General features: G+C 39.9%; 1 protein-coding gene across 1 annotated transcript in view; it reads left to right on the plus strand.

The window, feature by feature from the left end:
* LOC131986242 (ryanodine receptor 1-like) overlaps positions 1-16378 on the plus strand; it is a 65007-nt gene that overhangs the window by 10978 nt on the left and 37651 nt on the right. The window contains exons 23-65 of the mRNA XM_059351095.1: positions 482-585; positions 670-753; positions 881-1040; positions 1181-1328; positions 1732-1931; positions 2020-2194; positions 2299-2507; positions 2603-2961; positions 3788-3917; positions 4157-4317; positions 4415-4577; positions 4850-4936; positions 5022-5248; positions 5342-5780; positions 6742-7299; positions 7384-7584; positions 7768-7879; positions 7988-8131; positions 8338-8611; positions 8719-8833; positions 8994-9126; positions 9221-9315; positions 9393-9528; positions 9769-9955; positions 10844-10955; positions 11040-11160; positions 11273-11442; positions 11567-11787; positions 11875-11965; positions 12734-12874; positions 12962-13125; positions 13214-13292; positions 13487-13576; positions 13662-13802; positions 13900-13977; positions 14049-14124; positions 14547-14670; positions 15117-15232; positions 15358-15425; positions 15513-15634; positions 15766-15815; positions 16021-16081; positions 16177-16303. Coding sequence (XP_059207078.1) covers positions 482-585; positions 670-753; positions 881-1040; positions 1181-1328; positions 1732-1931; positions 2020-2194; positions 2299-2507; positions 2603-2961; positions 3788-3917; positions 4157-4317; positions 4415-4577; positions 4850-4936; positions 5022-5248; positions 5342-5780; positions 6742-7299; positions 7384-7584; positions 7768-7879; positions 7988-8131; positions 8338-8611; positions 8719-8833; positions 8994-9126; positions 9221-9315; positions 9393-9528; positions 9769-9955; positions 10844-10955; positions 11040-11160; positions 11273-11442; positions 11567-11787; positions 11875-11965; positions 12734-12874; positions 12962-13125; positions 13214-13292; positions 13487-13576; positions 13662-13802; positions 13900-13977; positions 14049-14124; positions 14547-14670; positions 15117-15232; positions 15358-15425; positions 15513-15634; positions 15766-15815; positions 16021-16081; positions 16177-16303 — 6753 coding nt within the window. The remainder of the gene's footprint in view (positions 1-481; positions 586-669; positions 754-880; positions 1041-1180; positions 1329-1731; positions 1932-2019; positions 2195-2298; positions 2508-2602; positions 2962-3787; positions 3918-4156; positions 4318-4414; positions 4578-4849; positions 4937-5021; positions 5249-5341; positions 5781-6741; positions 7300-7383; positions 7585-7767; positions 7880-7987; positions 8132-8337; positions 8612-8718; positions 8834-8993; positions 9127-9220; positions 9316-9392; positions 9529-9768; positions 9956-10843; positions 10956-11039; positions 11161-11272; positions 11443-11566; positions 11788-11874; positions 11966-12733; positions 12875-12961; positions 13126-13213; positions 13293-13486; positions 13577-13661; positions 13803-13899; positions 13978-14048; positions 14125-14546; positions 14671-15116; positions 15233-15357; positions 15426-15512; positions 15635-15765; positions 15816-16020; positions 16082-16176; positions 16304-16378) is intronic.

Raw genomic sequence — 16378 nt, forward strand, 5'->3', positions numbered from 1 at the left:
ATAAAGCTTCATGATGCACTATATCAACAGTTATAAATATAGCTTATAATGACTTATAAATCCAAGTGTCTTATGAGTGCTCTTGACTGGTTATAAACTACAGGCTGACTGATGAGGCTTATAATACATTACAACTACTCATACCCCTCTATACACACACCTCAACAATCAATTGTTATAAGGACTCATAGGATGCCATAAGTATAAATAAATGATCAATGTATGCTTTAAGTAAAGTGAGGTTCATATAGATGCATCTATGATGCAGTATAGCTACTGCATTATAGATGCGTCTATATGAACCTCAGCTTTATATGTGTTTATGAATGCAGTCATAATGCATTATGATTGATTATAATGAGCATTATAATTCACTCTGAATGCGCTCATAATGCACTATAGATGTAGTCTTCATAGAAAGTGTTACCACAATTTCCTTAAAAATACTTTTTTTCTTTTACTTTTTAAAATCCACGTCAAGTTTCGTGACGACAACAAGAAGCTGCACCCCTGCCTCGTAGATTTCCAGAGTCTGCCTGAACCAGAGAAGAACTACAATTTAGCAATGTCAGGAGAGACTCTCAAGTAAGTCAGCGCCTTTCGCCTAATTAGCAGTACTGTGATTCCATCTCTTCAAGTTTCTCACACCTTATGTGATTCATTTCACAGGACTCTTCTGGCACTAGGCTGCCACGTAGGAATGGGAGATGAGAAAGCCGAGGAGAATCTGAAAAAGACCAAGCTCCCCAAAACGTGAGCTGCACGGCATTCATTTATTTCGTGGCTTTTTGTGAAATTGCTTCTCTTTTATCATGTATACTGTAATAACCCTGTAAAGGCTCTCTAAGACCCTGTCTGATCACAAAGCATTATTTGTTAGTTACATGCAGAGTAGCGGATATAAACCAGCCCCTTTGGACCTCAACCATGTCAAGCTCACACCTAATCAGAACACCTTAGTGGAGAGATTGGCAGAAAACGGACACAATGTGTGGGCAAGAGACCGGGTCCGCCAGGGCTGGACGTACAGTATTGTGCAGGTACAGCCCATTCATTTTATGATTATGATTACAATAATAATAAGTATGTCTTGGAGATGATGAGCCCATTCTGCATGAAGGTTCTCTTTTCTAAGTTTATTTTATTACATTTTCATGTTTTATATTATTTTCTTGTAAAGGATATAATGAACAAACGCAATCCCCGCCTGGTTCCTTACAACCTACTGGATGAAAAGACTAAAAAGACCAACAGAGACACCGTTTGTGCAGCTGTTCGCACTCTCATTGGATATGGTTACAACATAGAACCACCTGACCAGGAGAGCAGTAAGTTTGTACTGGTATCTACAAGCAGGCTGGCAGAAGTGTTTTCATTTTTTTTTAGATTCAGATTCAGATTCAGATTTGACTTTATTAATCCCACAGTAGGGAAATTTCTTTGTTACAGCCGCAAAGTTTCACACAATTAAGATAAAGATAAAAAATAAACAATCTAAGAAAAAGACATATTAACAATATACAAATATACAATAATAATAATAGTAATAATATACTATATACAACTTAGTGCAAATTTAAGTGGAGAAATGTGCAGAGTGCAGATTTATGCAAAAATGTTCAGGTTGTGTTTAATGTAGTCCAAAAAGATTCGTAATTTAAGATGCAGGCAATTTATCCCAGCTACAAGCTTTTCTATCAAGTGTTCATTACTGTGTTTGTGTTAATGTAGGTGGGCATGGACCAGCAGCAGGTGATAAGATCAGAGTGTTCAGAGCAGAGAAGTCTTATGGGGTCACACAGGGGAAGTGGTACTTTGAGTTTGAGGCTGTGACAGTCGGGGAGATGAGAGTGGGCTGGGCCAGACCCAGTGTTCGTGCAGACACTGAACTTGGTGCAGATGAGATGGCATATGTCTTCAATGGCTTCAAGGTAGGAGCAAAAACTGGTTTACATGCTCGATAAGGATTCCAAAACCTTTGTTATAATAAACTCTAAAATTAGCCACTTTCTTTTCCAGGCCCAACGTTGGCATGTGGGAACTGAGCCATTTGGTCGTCAGTGGCAATCTGGTGATGTGGTGGGTTGTATGATTGACCTCACAGAGATGAACATCATGTTTACACTCAACGGAGAAATGTTGATCAGCGACTCGGGCTCGGAGATGGCCTTCAAGGATATCGAGATAGGAGAGGGTAAGTAACGACTCACATCAAATCAAGTTCTCAGCGTGACTGATTGGATATTAGCACTAGTGGGTGTGTGTTTTTGATAATCATGTATGTATCAACTTCCCTAGGCTTTATACCTGTGTGCAGTCTGGGTCTGTCCCAGATCGGTAGGATCAACTTGGGTCAGAACGTAAGCAGTCTTCGTTATTTTACCATCTGTGGCCTGCAGGAGGGATTTGAACCTTTTGCTATCAACATGAAAAGAGACATAACTATGTGGTTCAGCAAGAGCCTTCCTCAGTACATCAACGTACCAACTGATCATCCTCACATGGAGGTACTGTGCATTCCTTATTGCAGATTTTGGATTAAAATATAAATCAATCAATCACTTGTAGATCACAAGCTGGCCTGCTTTCATTTATGCTGTAGGTGTCCCGTGTTGATGGGACAGTGGAAAGTGCCCCTTGTCTCAAAGTGACCCACAAGACATATGGGTCTCAGAACGCCAACACAGATCTGCTGTTCCTCAGACTTAGCATGCCAGTTGAGTTTCATGAGACCTTCAAAGTCCCAGCAGGCACCACCCTTCTTACCCGTGCCCTGACCATCCCTGAGGATGAGGTGGTAGAGGTGGACCCAGACTCTGACTTTGAAATACTCAAGAAGTCAGCTACTCGCAAAGAGCAGGAAGAGGAGAAGAAAGAACCCTCTGTGCCAAAAGAGATCCCTGCCATCAAAAATGGAGAGAACGAGAAGGATGCTTCAACTGAGAAAAGCAAGAAGAAAGGGTTCGTATAGCTTCATGTAGAGTGATTGATTGATTGATTGATTGATTGATTGATTGATTGATTGATTGATTGATTGATTGTCTTTATTTCGAACATGCAAGCAAGTAAAAAAACAACAACAAAAAAAACAAGTTTAAATATTAATAGATGAATAAATAAAAAACAAAACAAAAAAGCAAAAAAAAATTGAGAAGACAGACACTTTCTGCAAGCTCGAAAGGGAGTAGGAAGAAGTAAAAAAACTTATCGAGTCCTACCCCTTAACAGGTCTCTATATCTATATACATATATATATATATATGAATAATCAATATAGTCATATACAAATATTATAAACAATTATATATATATATACACTATAAACAATTTGTATTACATTGTAAATACCTATACATGTATATTGTAAATTACTATATAAATATAAATATTATGAACATAAATACAATTACCATGAGTATTACAAAACTACAGTCTACATATGTCCATGTTACAGAGGCTTTTCTAAATTTCTGTACTTTGTGAAGATGATGTCTTTATATTTGTTTTTAAACTGTCTTATGTTTTGGCTTTTCTGTACTTCCACACTTAACTTATTCCACAATTTAACTCCGTACATGCTGATACAAAAGCTCTTTTTGGTTGTGCGTGTGCGGTGGGCCTTGAAGTTTAGCTGTCCCCTTAGCTTATACCCTCCCTCCCGTTCAGAAAACATTGCCTGTATGTTTTTTGGTAGCATATTATTTCTGGCTTTGAAGAGTGTATGGGGTAGAAGGCTGGAATACCATGTTTATATATTCATATGAGTAACTGCTGCTGTTGTTTACAGATTCCTTTTCAAGGCGAAGAAGGCTGCATTAATAACTCCACCACCTGTTGTTCCCACCATGCCCCGTTTGATGGAAGATGTGGTGCCAGATGACAGGGATGACGTCGACATCATTCTCAACACCACTACAGTATGGATATAGCTGATGATATTCATACCCATTTAAAACTTAGGCACACTTTGCTTGATTGTTTTTATACTGTTATATGCACAGACAATAATTTACTCACTACATAAACAATATTGTCTTTAATCCTCATATATTTATTATATTATAGTATTTCTCATATTGAACTTGTTTTTCAGAACTGTAATAACTCTTAACATTTGCCTGAAATTGTCGTTCCACCCTCCTTTTTCTTTTTCCAGTATTATTATTCTGTGCGAGTGTTTGCTGGGCAGGAGCCCAGTGGTGTGTGGGTGGGCTGGATCACACCTGACTATCACCAGTATGACCCACATTTTGACCTCAGCAAAGTGAGAAATGTAACAGTCACTGTAGGTGACGATAAAGGAAACATTCACGACAGGTATGTTAAGCAACAAACAGCAAAAAAGTGTGTCTTTTTTATTTAAAAAGAGAACACAAATGCATGTTGTTTGCTTGTTTTTTTCTGTCTTCTTCAGTATAAAACGCAGTAACTGCTACATGGTTTGTGGAGGGGAGTTCAGCAGCTCCCAGCAGACCCGTGTCAGTCAAGAGGATTTTGTGATTGGCTGTCTTATTGATTTGGACACAGGACTCATGACGTTCACTGCTAATGGCAAAGAGATCAACACGTTTTACCAGGTCAGATAAGCTTCACTCTGGTACTCATACAGTTCCTATAGCAGTGATTCTCAACCTTTTTGACATGAAATATACCAAATTTCCACAGTAATGTATAAAAACAATTCTCCAGTCTAAATTAAGTACATTTATTTTTAATGTTTTCTTTTTTTTTAATTCCCCAAACCCATCTGGCGACCCCCAGAAACAATCTTGCGACCCCCAGGTTGAGAAACACTGTCTTATCAAGTCTTGTCTTTTTTTTGCAACCATGTTATGTTCCCTTTTTGCAGGTGGAGCCCAACACAAAACTGTTCCCAGCTGTCTTTGTCCTTCCTTCCAGTCAGAATATGATTCAGTTCGAACTAGGCAAACTCAAGGTCAGTCACACAGAATCACTCCACTCAGTCTGCCTCAGTCAAAACGACAATTACAAATGACCTTGTTATCTTATTGCCTTGATAGAACATCATGCCCATCTCAGCCGCCATGTTCCGAAGTGAACGCAAGAACCCAGTCCCTCAGTGCCCTCCGAGACTGGATGTTCAGATGTTAACCCCAGTAATCTGGAGCCGCATGCCCAACCACTTCCTGGCTCCAGAGACAGGACGTGTTAATGAGCGACTGGGCTGGGTGGTGCAGTGTCAGGAACCACTCACCATGATGGCCCTCCACATACCAGAGGAGAACAGGTCCGAGCTGCATCACTTTGCATATATCCGGTGCATTGTTAGCAGTTACAATAATGTTTTGCTCAGTCAAATGAATCCATTTTTACCCTCTAGGTGTATTGACATCCTGGAGCTGTCTGAACGTATGGACTTGCTGAAGTTCCACTATCACACTCTGAAGCTGTATGGCTTAGTGTGTGCATTGGGAAACAACCGCGTGGCTCACGCTCTGTGCAGTCATGTGGACGAGTCCCAGCTCTTCTACGCCATAGAGAACACCTACCTACCTGGACCAATGAGGAGCGGCTTCTACGACCTGCTCATCAGCATGCACCTGGAGTCTGCCAAAAGGAACCGGCTGGGAACTAACAAGGAATTCATAGTTCCAATGACAGATGAAACACGCAGTATCATTCTGTATTCTGACAAATCTCATGCTTTGCCTGGTGTTGGCCTCACTACATGTCTGCGTCCAAAGCTCCATTTCTCCTCTATTGGGTTTGTTGGAACAGATCCAGACATCTACACACTGAGTCCAGTCATCCCCTTACAGGTGAGGTTGAACAGATTTTGATGTTTTAGTTAACTCTTGAGTCAGTTATAATTAGTGGTGTCAACAATAATCGATTCGGCGATGCATCGCAATGCGGGGCATGCACGATTCAGCATTGATGCGGCAAAGTGCCATAATCGATTATGTTTATTTCCTGTCCTCCAGTGGAAAGTTGTGGGGGACAGGGTGGGAATTTCACACTCTGGCCTTGATTCCCTGTGAAAAAATGTTCAATTTACGGCCAAGGTGGCCTTTGCGCCCCTGTCAAAGTTCCAGTAAACACAACGCTAACCCGACCCACTCCCCATCCTTCGAGACTTGTGCACATCAACACATGGCTCATTTGAATATTCTAATGAGCCATGTGTTGATGCGCAGCACAGGTTAGCTAGCGGGACAAGCTGTTTTGATATGTTGTGACTGAAGTATGTGGTAGTATTTGACAGAACTTAACATTTACGTTTTTATAGAAAGTACTATTGATATTTAATTAACATTGCATTTGCCTATTTAAAGTCGACTCGTTAACGTTACATTTTTGCGTCATGAAAACTAGCGATAGCTAGCTAGGTGGGATATCGCTAACATCTTCCCTACCTCAGGAACAAGGGTTCGACATTTAGCTAATGTAAATTTCCTTTTTAAAACTTTTTAAAGTTCCTTTTTTATGGCAGGAGGAGGCATTTCTCTTTCCTTACTCTTAGATGAACTCAGGCAGAAGATTCATTTTGCCATCTTTTCAAAATATAGCCAATAAAATCTATTGTTATTAGGCCTATCTGACTGCTTGACTGACGAAAAATGTCCCTTGTTGTGTGCAGTATAATCGTGATGCATCGCAATGCATCGTAGAATCGAATTGAATCGAATCGTTACCTGGTGAATCGTAATCGAATCGAAATGTGAGGGCAGTGCCCATGCACACCCCTAGTTATAATCATATTTTTTTGTGAATTTGCAGGTGCTAAAGACCAAGGCCCTGAACATGCTGACGGAAGCTGTGCAAGATGGAGGTCAAGCCATGAGAGATCCTGTGGGAGGAAGTGTTGAGTTCCATTTTGTTCCAATCCTGAAGCTCATCAGTACCCTCCTCATCATGGGTGTGTTTGATGATGAAGACGTCACACACATCCTGAAGATGCTTGAGCCCACAGTCTTCAGTGGCAAGAAACCAGAGGAGCCTGCTGAGGAGAACGCCAATTTGAAGGAAGAGAAGGAACAAAAAGCACCCCCTAAAGTGGAGGCAGTGAAGGAAGAGGAGCAGGAATACATGGAGGAAGAAGAAGAGGAATATGAGGATGATGGTTTGGGTGAAGAGGAGGAGGAAGAAATGGAGGAAGAGGAAGAATTAGAGACCGAACCCATCATGCCACAGGTAGAACCAGCAGGTGAGACGGAGCAAGTAAATGGCGAGAAAGGAGCTGAGGAAACCGAGAAAGAGATTAAAGAGGAGAATAAAGAAGAACAACTAGAGCAAGGACTTTTCCAGATGAAGCTACCAGAGTCTGTCAAATTGCAGGTACGACAGGTCTACAGACACTTTCTTCCAGTTATTGTGTAACTATTAGTGATTCACTGTACTTTTTGTACTTTTGTCCGTCAGATGTGTGTTTTACTACAATACTTCTGTGACTGTGAGCTACGTCACAGAGTGGAGGCCATCACTGCCTTCTCAGACCAGTTTGTCAGCCAGATACAGTCCAACCAGAGGCAGCGCTACAATGAGCTCATGCTGGCCTTCACCATGAGTGCTGCCGAGACTGCCCGCAAGACCCGTGAATTTCGATCCCCACCTCAGGAGCAGGTAAACACACACAAATATACACAAGAAAATAATTTCTGCACTACTTTTTTCATTCATTGTTGTATCTTATTATATTTTCAAAGAAAACTGGGCAAATATAGATGACATAATATCAAATTGAGAACTTTTCAGTGCAGCTGGCACTGACATACTTCCCTTGTACCCTTTTTTGCTGTTGTGTAGGTCAACATGCTCATGAACTTCAAGAACTGTGCTGAAGATGAAGAGTGCCCTGTTCCTGATGAGGTCCGCGATGCTCTGCTGATGTTTCACAACGCTCTACTGGCTCACTGTGGTCAGTCTTCATCTATAGTATTAAGTCAACCGACAACGTTTTTGAATAAATACTAGACGTCAGATTTAAATACAAGTCACTCTATATAATTTAAAACTTTTCTCTTAGGTGTTCATATTGAAGAGGAAGAACAAGAGGAAGAAGTGGACAATTCTCTCCGCGGACGACTGGTCCGTTTGTTGGAAAAGGTGAAAAAAATCCGTGAGAAGAAAGTGGAGGTGGAGCCTGAGCCACAAGAAGATAAAAAACCAAGTGAGCCTCTCATCTTTTACATGTTGCATACAACTGCAAGTGGAAATACTTCCTTTTGTCAAGTGATCAATGAAAATAATATGATAAACTGTTTTTCCAGTAATTTTAGTGTAGCTGACTGATTTTTTGATCTCTTCTACAGTCACTTTAATACAGTACATAGTGTCTTTTTATTATTGCCTAACTCTTTGTTCTCTGTTTCCCAGGCACATTGCAGGAGCTTATTTCCCATACTATGATCCATTGGGCCCAGGAGTCTTTTATCCAGAACCCTGAGCTTGTGCGAATGATGTTCAGCCTCCTTCACAGACAGTATGATGGGCTGGGTGAGCTCATGCGGGCCCTCCCCAAGGCCTACACCATCAATGCAGTGTCAATTCACGACACCATGGACCTGCTGGAGTGCTTGGGTCAGATCCGCTCGCTGCTTATTGTTCAAATGGGTCCAGAGGAGGAGAGGCTTATGATTCAAAGCATCGGGTTAATATAAAAATTACATTTATTCAGAATGCCTTGCAATGAAGTGAGTTTTTGGATAATTATATATGACAGACACAGTGTGTCAAATAAATGTTTGTCTTCCTTAGGAACATCATGAGTAACAAAGTCTTCTATCAGCACCCCAACTTGATGCGAGCTCTGGGCATGCATGAAACTGTCATGGAGGTCATGGTTAATGTACTTGGTGGTGGGGACTCAAAGGTATGTTGTTTTTTTTTAATTCCACTCAATTGCATTGCAAGTATGCTAAATATACAGATTGATTTACTTTATATTACCACAATGTCACATACAGAAGTCGACAAAAAGATGAAGATAATGTTACTTAACTTTACCTCTGTAAAATGCTTCCTTCCCATAGGAGATCAGATTCCCTAGGGTGGTGACAAACTGCTGCCGTTTTCTCTGCTATTTCTGTCGCATCAGTCGTCAGAATCAGCGCTCTATGTTTGACCACCTCAGCTATCTTCTCCAGAACAGCGGCATCGGCCTTGGTGATTATCTTTGTCACGTTCCAACGTTATTCTCGATGATTTATTTATGATGTGTGAACTGTGATTAAGTTGGACATCATGTGCTGTTCTTTAGGAATGCGTGGCTCAACCCCATTGGACGTGGCTGCAGCCTCTTGTATCGACAACAACGAGCTGGCATTGGCCCTCCAAGAGCAGGACCTAGAAATGGTAAAACGCAATCAATATGTGCAAAACTAGCATTGTGATTAAGTCTTCGTCACTTGAATACACTGTTATCTCTCCAGGTGGTGAAATATTTAGCCGGGTGTGGACTTCAGAGTTGTCCAATGCTACTGGCTAAAGGCTATCCTGACATTGGCTGGAATCCCTGTGGTGGAGAGAAATACCTTGACTTTCTACGTTTTGCTGTATTCGTCAATGGTCAGATGTTTGATTTGCTACATAATATGCTATAAGCTACAGTATTTAACTCTAATGCCCATATTGTTTTTGTTTACTCTATATTTATAAAGCACAAATCATGCATACAATGCAGCACAAAGTGCTTAACATAAAAAAATGTAAGAAAAGATCATAAAAACAAGGAAAGTAAATACAGGACAGTATACAGGATAATATTAACATATTAACAGTTAATATGTTTTTATTCCCCTTCTGTAGGAGAGAGCGTTGAAGAGAATGCCAATGTGGTGGTACGTCTCCTCATTCGGCGGCCTGAGTGCTTTGGTCCCGCCCTGAGAGGAGAGGGTGGTAATGGTCTGCTGGCTGCAATTGAGGAGGCCATCAAAATATCAGAGGATCCTGCACGGGACGGCCCTAGTGTTAAGAAAGACAGACGCTTTCCAATGTAAGAGCTCTTTGCCTTGGTTTGAAGGCCTTCCACTACATAGAGTTGTAGTAACCAAACTGTGAGACACAGAGGAACAAAACTCTCTTTCTTAAGTACAAAGCTTTTTCTTCAGATTTTCAGACAAGCAGAGTAAGACCTGTAAAAACGAAGGCTGTGGATTGATTGAGAATACAGACAAAATAATGTTTTCACTATGCTCCTCCTGGACAGCTAGGATGCTTCTGGTCAGTAATCATAACACGAAAGTCCAAAGTCTCTGATCTGTTATGATTTAAAAAAACAGGATGATGTGCCGTTACCATCTCACCCATGTGGAGGCACTATTACATAAGGACACTGGAGTATAACACACGTTTAACTGTAGCCAACAACAGGGTCCTTTCTTATCTTTCCTCATCCTTTCCCACCAGTTGGACTTCTCACACACAGGTCTCTTTGTTTTGTAGATACAATATTATCATAAAGGAAAAGGCTCCAGCCTCCCTTCCAGGCTAGTGTCTTTCACAAAGATCTTTTCTTGTATTTCAGTTTTAAAACAACACAGACATTATTCATAATCTCCTGGGGGAAATGAGACAGATCTATTCATGCTAGCCCAGATTTTGATTTCAGGAATTTCTCTCAAACAGCTAGTACAAAGTTCCTTTTGGATAATTTGTCTTCCTCTCTTTGCATATTTTCTTTGCTTTCTGCTTCATAAAACATAAAACAAAAATAGATAATGCAACTATTGTATTTATTGTGATGAAAATACATTTAAGTAATGCATATCTCAGTTTTATTTCCAAACTTCAGGTTGCATTTAATGATGTGCCAACATGTGCATTATCTCCTCCAGTGTTGCTGTAGCAGAAAGATTTAAAGCCACTATTTTTTCTCTGGTAGGTTTGGAGGAGAGGAGCAGCATGAGGAGAACAAGGTGCACCTAGGAAATGCCATCATGTCCTTTTACTCTGCCCTTATTGACTTGCTAGGACGCTGTGCTCCAGAGATGCACGTAAGCTGTTTAGTAGCTACCATACTTCTAAAACAAGTTGAGAAAAAAAAACATGTATCTAGTTGAAAACATTTGTTTCTACAGTTGATCCAGGCTGGCAAGGGTGAAGCACTGAGAATCAGGGCCATCCTGAGGTCTCTGGTTCCTATTGAGGATCTGGTCGGAGTCATTAGTCTTCCCGTTCAGATTCCTTCATTCGGAAAAGGTAAACATTTGGGAAAACCTATTTAATCAATGTTGATTTCCTAAAAGCACCCAATTTGCAATGAGACATTTATAATTATTTTTCCAAAATGTTTTCTTGATGTCGTGCTTAGACAACAGCATCATAGAGCCCAAGATGTCAGCTAGTTTTGTGCCGGATCACAAGGCGCCAATGGTTCTGTTCCTGGACAGAGTGTATGGTATTGACAACCAGGACTTCCTGCTCCATGTGCTGGAGGTGGGCTTTCTGCCTGACATGAGGGCTGCTGCCTCTCTGGACACGGTGAGTCTCAATCATTTCACAAACGTACAGTCGTACATGGTTCTTGAGGAGAAGTGCAGAGCAGGATAATAACCAATAACAATACTGTTGGACTTAATTAACTTTTAGAATTTCTGTCTAACAGGTTGCTTTCAGCACCACGGAGATGGCCCTTGCTCTAAACCGCTACCTGTGTTCTGCTGTGTTGCCACTCATCACCAAGTGTGCCCCACTCTTTGCTGGCAGTGACCACAGAGCTATAATGATTGACTCAATGTTGCACACAATCTACCGGCTGTCTCGTGGACGAGCCTTCACAAAGGCACAAAGAGACATTATTGAAGAATGCCTCATGGCTTTGTGCAAGTGAGTTTAGCCTCATGGCAAACCTCTCAGAAAATCTAATACAGCCAGGTTTGTAGCTGAAGGCATCTTTGTTTATTTTTCTTTCAGACATCTACGTCCATCGATGCTTCAGCACCTGCTAAGACGGCTGGTGTTTGATGTGCCCATTCTCAACGAGTATGCCAAAATGCCACTGAAGGTATGAGGACCTATCAAATTTTTTGTTATTAAACTTTTTATTTGAAGAAAAACAAAACAGCACATACATGTTGCTCTACATCTTGTAAACATGTCAAGTATTTTCATCAAAACATACAAAGAAAGAAATGGTTTTAAAAAATAAACAACATAATATAAATAAAATCAAAATCAAATCCTTGCAAAAGCATTTAAACTCTATCACAATACTCTTACAAAGACATACTTATACCTAAATTGATAGGCAACTTGAAAATCAGAAAAAAATAAAATAAAGATAATAATGATAATTCGAAAATCATAATAACAGCCTTAATAATAGTGAGTTTATCTGCCCCATGTAAACCTTCCTTCATCCATGTTTTCTTCTGCAAACAGAACCTTATCATGGGGTGATAACATTGATGACAAGAGCAACATCAACTCAAATGATAATACTAGTAAATTAAATAAAGATAGTTTGCTACATACATGTATAGCCCTGACTAATACTAGTATAGTTATTGAAACAGAAACAAAAAAAAAAAAAAAAAACAGAACCAGGTGAGTGGAGTCAAGAACTCAAGAGGGGGTTTATCACTTTAACCAGTATCTTGCATCTAAGTTGTTAGATAGTTTGTCCAACTTTCCCAATAACTTTCAAATTTATCTTGTTCAAGCTTAAGAATGAATGTTAGGACCTATCAAATTTTAAAGAAAAAATGTTATTAAAACCTGGTGTATTTTACTTTACTATCTCTTTTCTATTTTTTATTTTTGCATCCTGCAGCTTTTGACAAATCACTACGAACGTTGTTGGAAATATTACTGCCTCCCTAATGGTTGGGCAAACTTTGGAGTCTCGTCAGAGGAGGAGCTGCATCTGACCCGCAAACTGTTTTGGGGGATCTTTGAATCACTAGCACACAAGGTAGAGCTCCTGCAATTTGAGATTTTTCTTTTCTAATATTTTAGATGTGTAAGTGCATATTGTAATATCTTATTATTGTGATTACAGAAATTCGATGCTGAGATTTTCAAAATCTCAATGCCATGCATCTGCGCCATTGCTGGAGCCATTCCTCCTGACTATGTAGACGCCAGCTACTCTTCCAAAACAGAAAAAAAGGCATCAGTAGACGCAGAGGGTAACTTTGATCCTAAACCAGTTGAGACCACAAAGTGAGTAATTTTTTGTCATTATGCCTTTCAAGACATATCTCTGTGGAATATTTAAAGGTGAATGGGCTGTTTCTCTCTCCAACCACAGCACTATCATCCCTGAGAGACTGGATCCCTTTATCAACAAATATGCTGAATATACACATGATAAATGGGCATTTGAAAAGGTAAAACTTTTTTCTTCACTCATCATAATCACTCACAGTAGTCAAATGCTATTCTAGCTAATGGAGAAGCAACACGTTGGGTTAGTTTGGTCAGAACAGCTTTACATGATGTGCTTGAATTAAAAAGGAAGTCATTATATGTGTAAGCATACATGAAAGCTGTAACATATAATGTTTGTCAATGTATGTTTCAGATCCAGAATAACTGGTCATACGGTGAGGTGCTGGATGAAAATGCAAAAACTCATCCCATGCTCCGACCCTACAAAACCTTCTCAGAGAAGGTAGGTTCACTGTCATGTTTTCAATTTTCCTGTATATTATGTCATCTGTCCCTGCGCATGATCACACTAACTTTTCCTTTTGCAGGACAAAGAGATCTACCGTTGGCCAATCAAGGAGTCAATCAAAGCCATGCTTGCATGGGAGTGGAACCTCGATAAAGCTAGAGAGGAAGAAGAGTCAGAAAAGAAGAAGGCAGTATCACGGAAAATATCACAGACTGCTCAGGTATAAAGTAGTTGTATGAATGTACTAATACTCAATCATGTTATCATGGCAGTGCTATTTATCGTACAGTATATAACGAAAACTCTTTCCCATCCAGGCAACCTATGACCCGAGCCAGGGCTACAGTCCACAGCCCATTGATATCACACACATGGCTCTGTCAAGAGACCTGCAGGTAAATGTTTGAACCTTCTGTGCTGTAAATTTGTCATCTGATCAATATTCACAATTTATATCTGTTCACAGTCTATGGCAGAGCAACTGGCAGAAAATTACCATAACACCTGGGGAAGGAAGAAAAAGTTGGAGCTGCAGTCCAAAGGTAAGATATGTTATTTTTGGAGGAGGGAACCTAGATACAGGACTATCATGACTAAGTCCAAAGGATGTTGAGACCAAGTCAAGACCATGTCCAAAGCAGATTAAATCCTGATTAAGACTATAATAGGTAATAGAGTCTTTCTACTGCTAATATAGTGATTCAGATTAAGATTAAGTTATGCAATCTAACACATAATGTTGGTAGAAATGGACAATCAGGCAACGTTCTGTACAGACCGACAATTCAGAGTCCAGCAATGCACGAGATTAAGAAAAGTGCAAGACTTAAATAAAGCTGGCCTCAAAAACTGTACTTCAGAACTACAGCCCTACGTAGACATACCAGAAATTCGTTTTTCGTTTTTTCCCCCATTCTCTTCAAGAGTTTTGATTGATTGATTTGATTGTCTCTTGTTTGTGTAGGAGGTGGGACACATCCTCTGCTGGTGCCCTACGATACTCTGACAGCAAAAGAAAAGGCACGAGATCGAGAGAAGGCTTATGAGCTGCTCAAGTTCCTGCAGCTTAATGGATATGCTGTCACAAGGTGATAATACAGAAGAACAGTTTATATACAACATTTTGCAGGGAGTTGTATTTGTTTCATAGTACTAAAGTTGATTTTTATTTGATCTACTACCACGTTCTTGGTTTAATGTGATAATTCTGTAGCACTTTGCACACAGTATCCTCAGATCACCTGGCTATTCGAATGACATAAACATGATTAGAGCACAACAGGTTACATCTGCACTGATCATATTAAAAGTAATCAAAATAAGGTGATGCAACACAGAATGACAGGATGCATTGTTTCTAAAGCTCTTTAATTACTGATAGACCAACAAAGGAAAACAGCCACACACAAAGCATTTTTAATTGTAGGTAATACCTTGTGTCACTTTATGATCATAGATCCAGAGCCAGCAATCAACTTTGGGGAAATCTTTCATTAAATTCATGTACAAAGTGCTGAACTCCGTTTCATTTTAGGGGCCTAAAAGATATGGAGTCTGACATCTCATCCATCGAGAAGAGATTTGCTTATGGTTTCCTGCAGAAGCTGTTGAAGTGGATGGAAATTGCCCAGGAGTTCATCGCTCATCTTGGTACTGTTGGGCAAGGATGAAGAGCATATACTGAAACATCTGACAATTGTTTTGTTGCAACTCAGCATTATAGTTCGTTTCCAGCGTAAATTTCATACCATCATAATTTGCAATGTGTTTCACAGAGGCTGTGGTAAGCAGTGGACGAGTGGAAAAGTCTCCTCATGAGCAGGAAATTAAATTCTTTGCCAAGGTGACTAATGTGTGAAGCTAGAGTGGTCGTTTTTTTAAAGACCTCAGTGTGAAAACTCTCTCTTTAAAAACTCTCTCTCTCCCTCAGATCTTGATGCCTCTAATCAACCAATACTTCAAAAACCACTGCCTCTACTTCTTGTCGACACCTGCAAAAGTTCTGGGTAGTGGTGGGCATTCTTCCAATAAGGAGAAGGAAATGATTGCAAGGTGCTCTCTCTTTTACATTAATATATATATATATCTCATACATGTTGTGTTGTGTTTTTTGTAACAGAACTTCCCATCCTTTTTTTCTGCTTTTCCTTTTTCTTGCATTTTCCTTTTCCTTTTCATCGTAGTATCTTCTGTAAAATGTCCGCTCTGGTGAGGCACAGAGTTTCTCTCTTTGGTAAGGTGTCAATTTCTCAACATCAGTCTTTCTGAATCTTTTCACTCTTTTTCTTTGTTTCTCATATGCTTATTGCCATAAGTCATGGGAGAGAGAGTGTCGTTGCTCTTGTTTTATATGTGTGTACAGTAAATGGTTATCTGAATGAAATTAAAAGTAGTGTATAAAAAGCCTCATGAGAGCCAGACTTCATTTGTATGTGCAGGAACGGACGCTCCAGCAATTGTGAACTGTCTTCATATTCTGGCACGGTCATTGGACGCAAGGTTTAGTAGTTGTTTATTTCTCACACAATGCCATGAAGATAAACAAGTTGTTGTTTTTTTTGAGTTATCATAATTGTTCATATTTGCTCCTTTAGGACAGTGATGAAGTCGGGGCCTGAGATTGTGAAAGCAGGGCTGCGGTCTTTCTTTGAGAGTGCTGCAGATGATATAGAGAAGATGGTAGAGAACCTCAAACTGGGCAAAGTATCCAAAGGCAATCAGGTAATATAAGTACACGGAATTTGAAATGCCGATGCTTGTATTGTTATCCCTGACTTTTGTTGCAAATGATCTTTT

This window comes from Centropristis striata, chromosome 15 (genome assembly GCF_030273125.1).
Source record: "Centropristis striata isolate RG_2023a ecotype Rhode Island chromosome 15, C.striata_1.0, whole genome shotgun sequence".
Lineage (NCBI taxonomy): Eukaryota > Metazoa > Chordata > Actinopteri > Perciformes > Serranidae > Centropristis > Centropristis striata.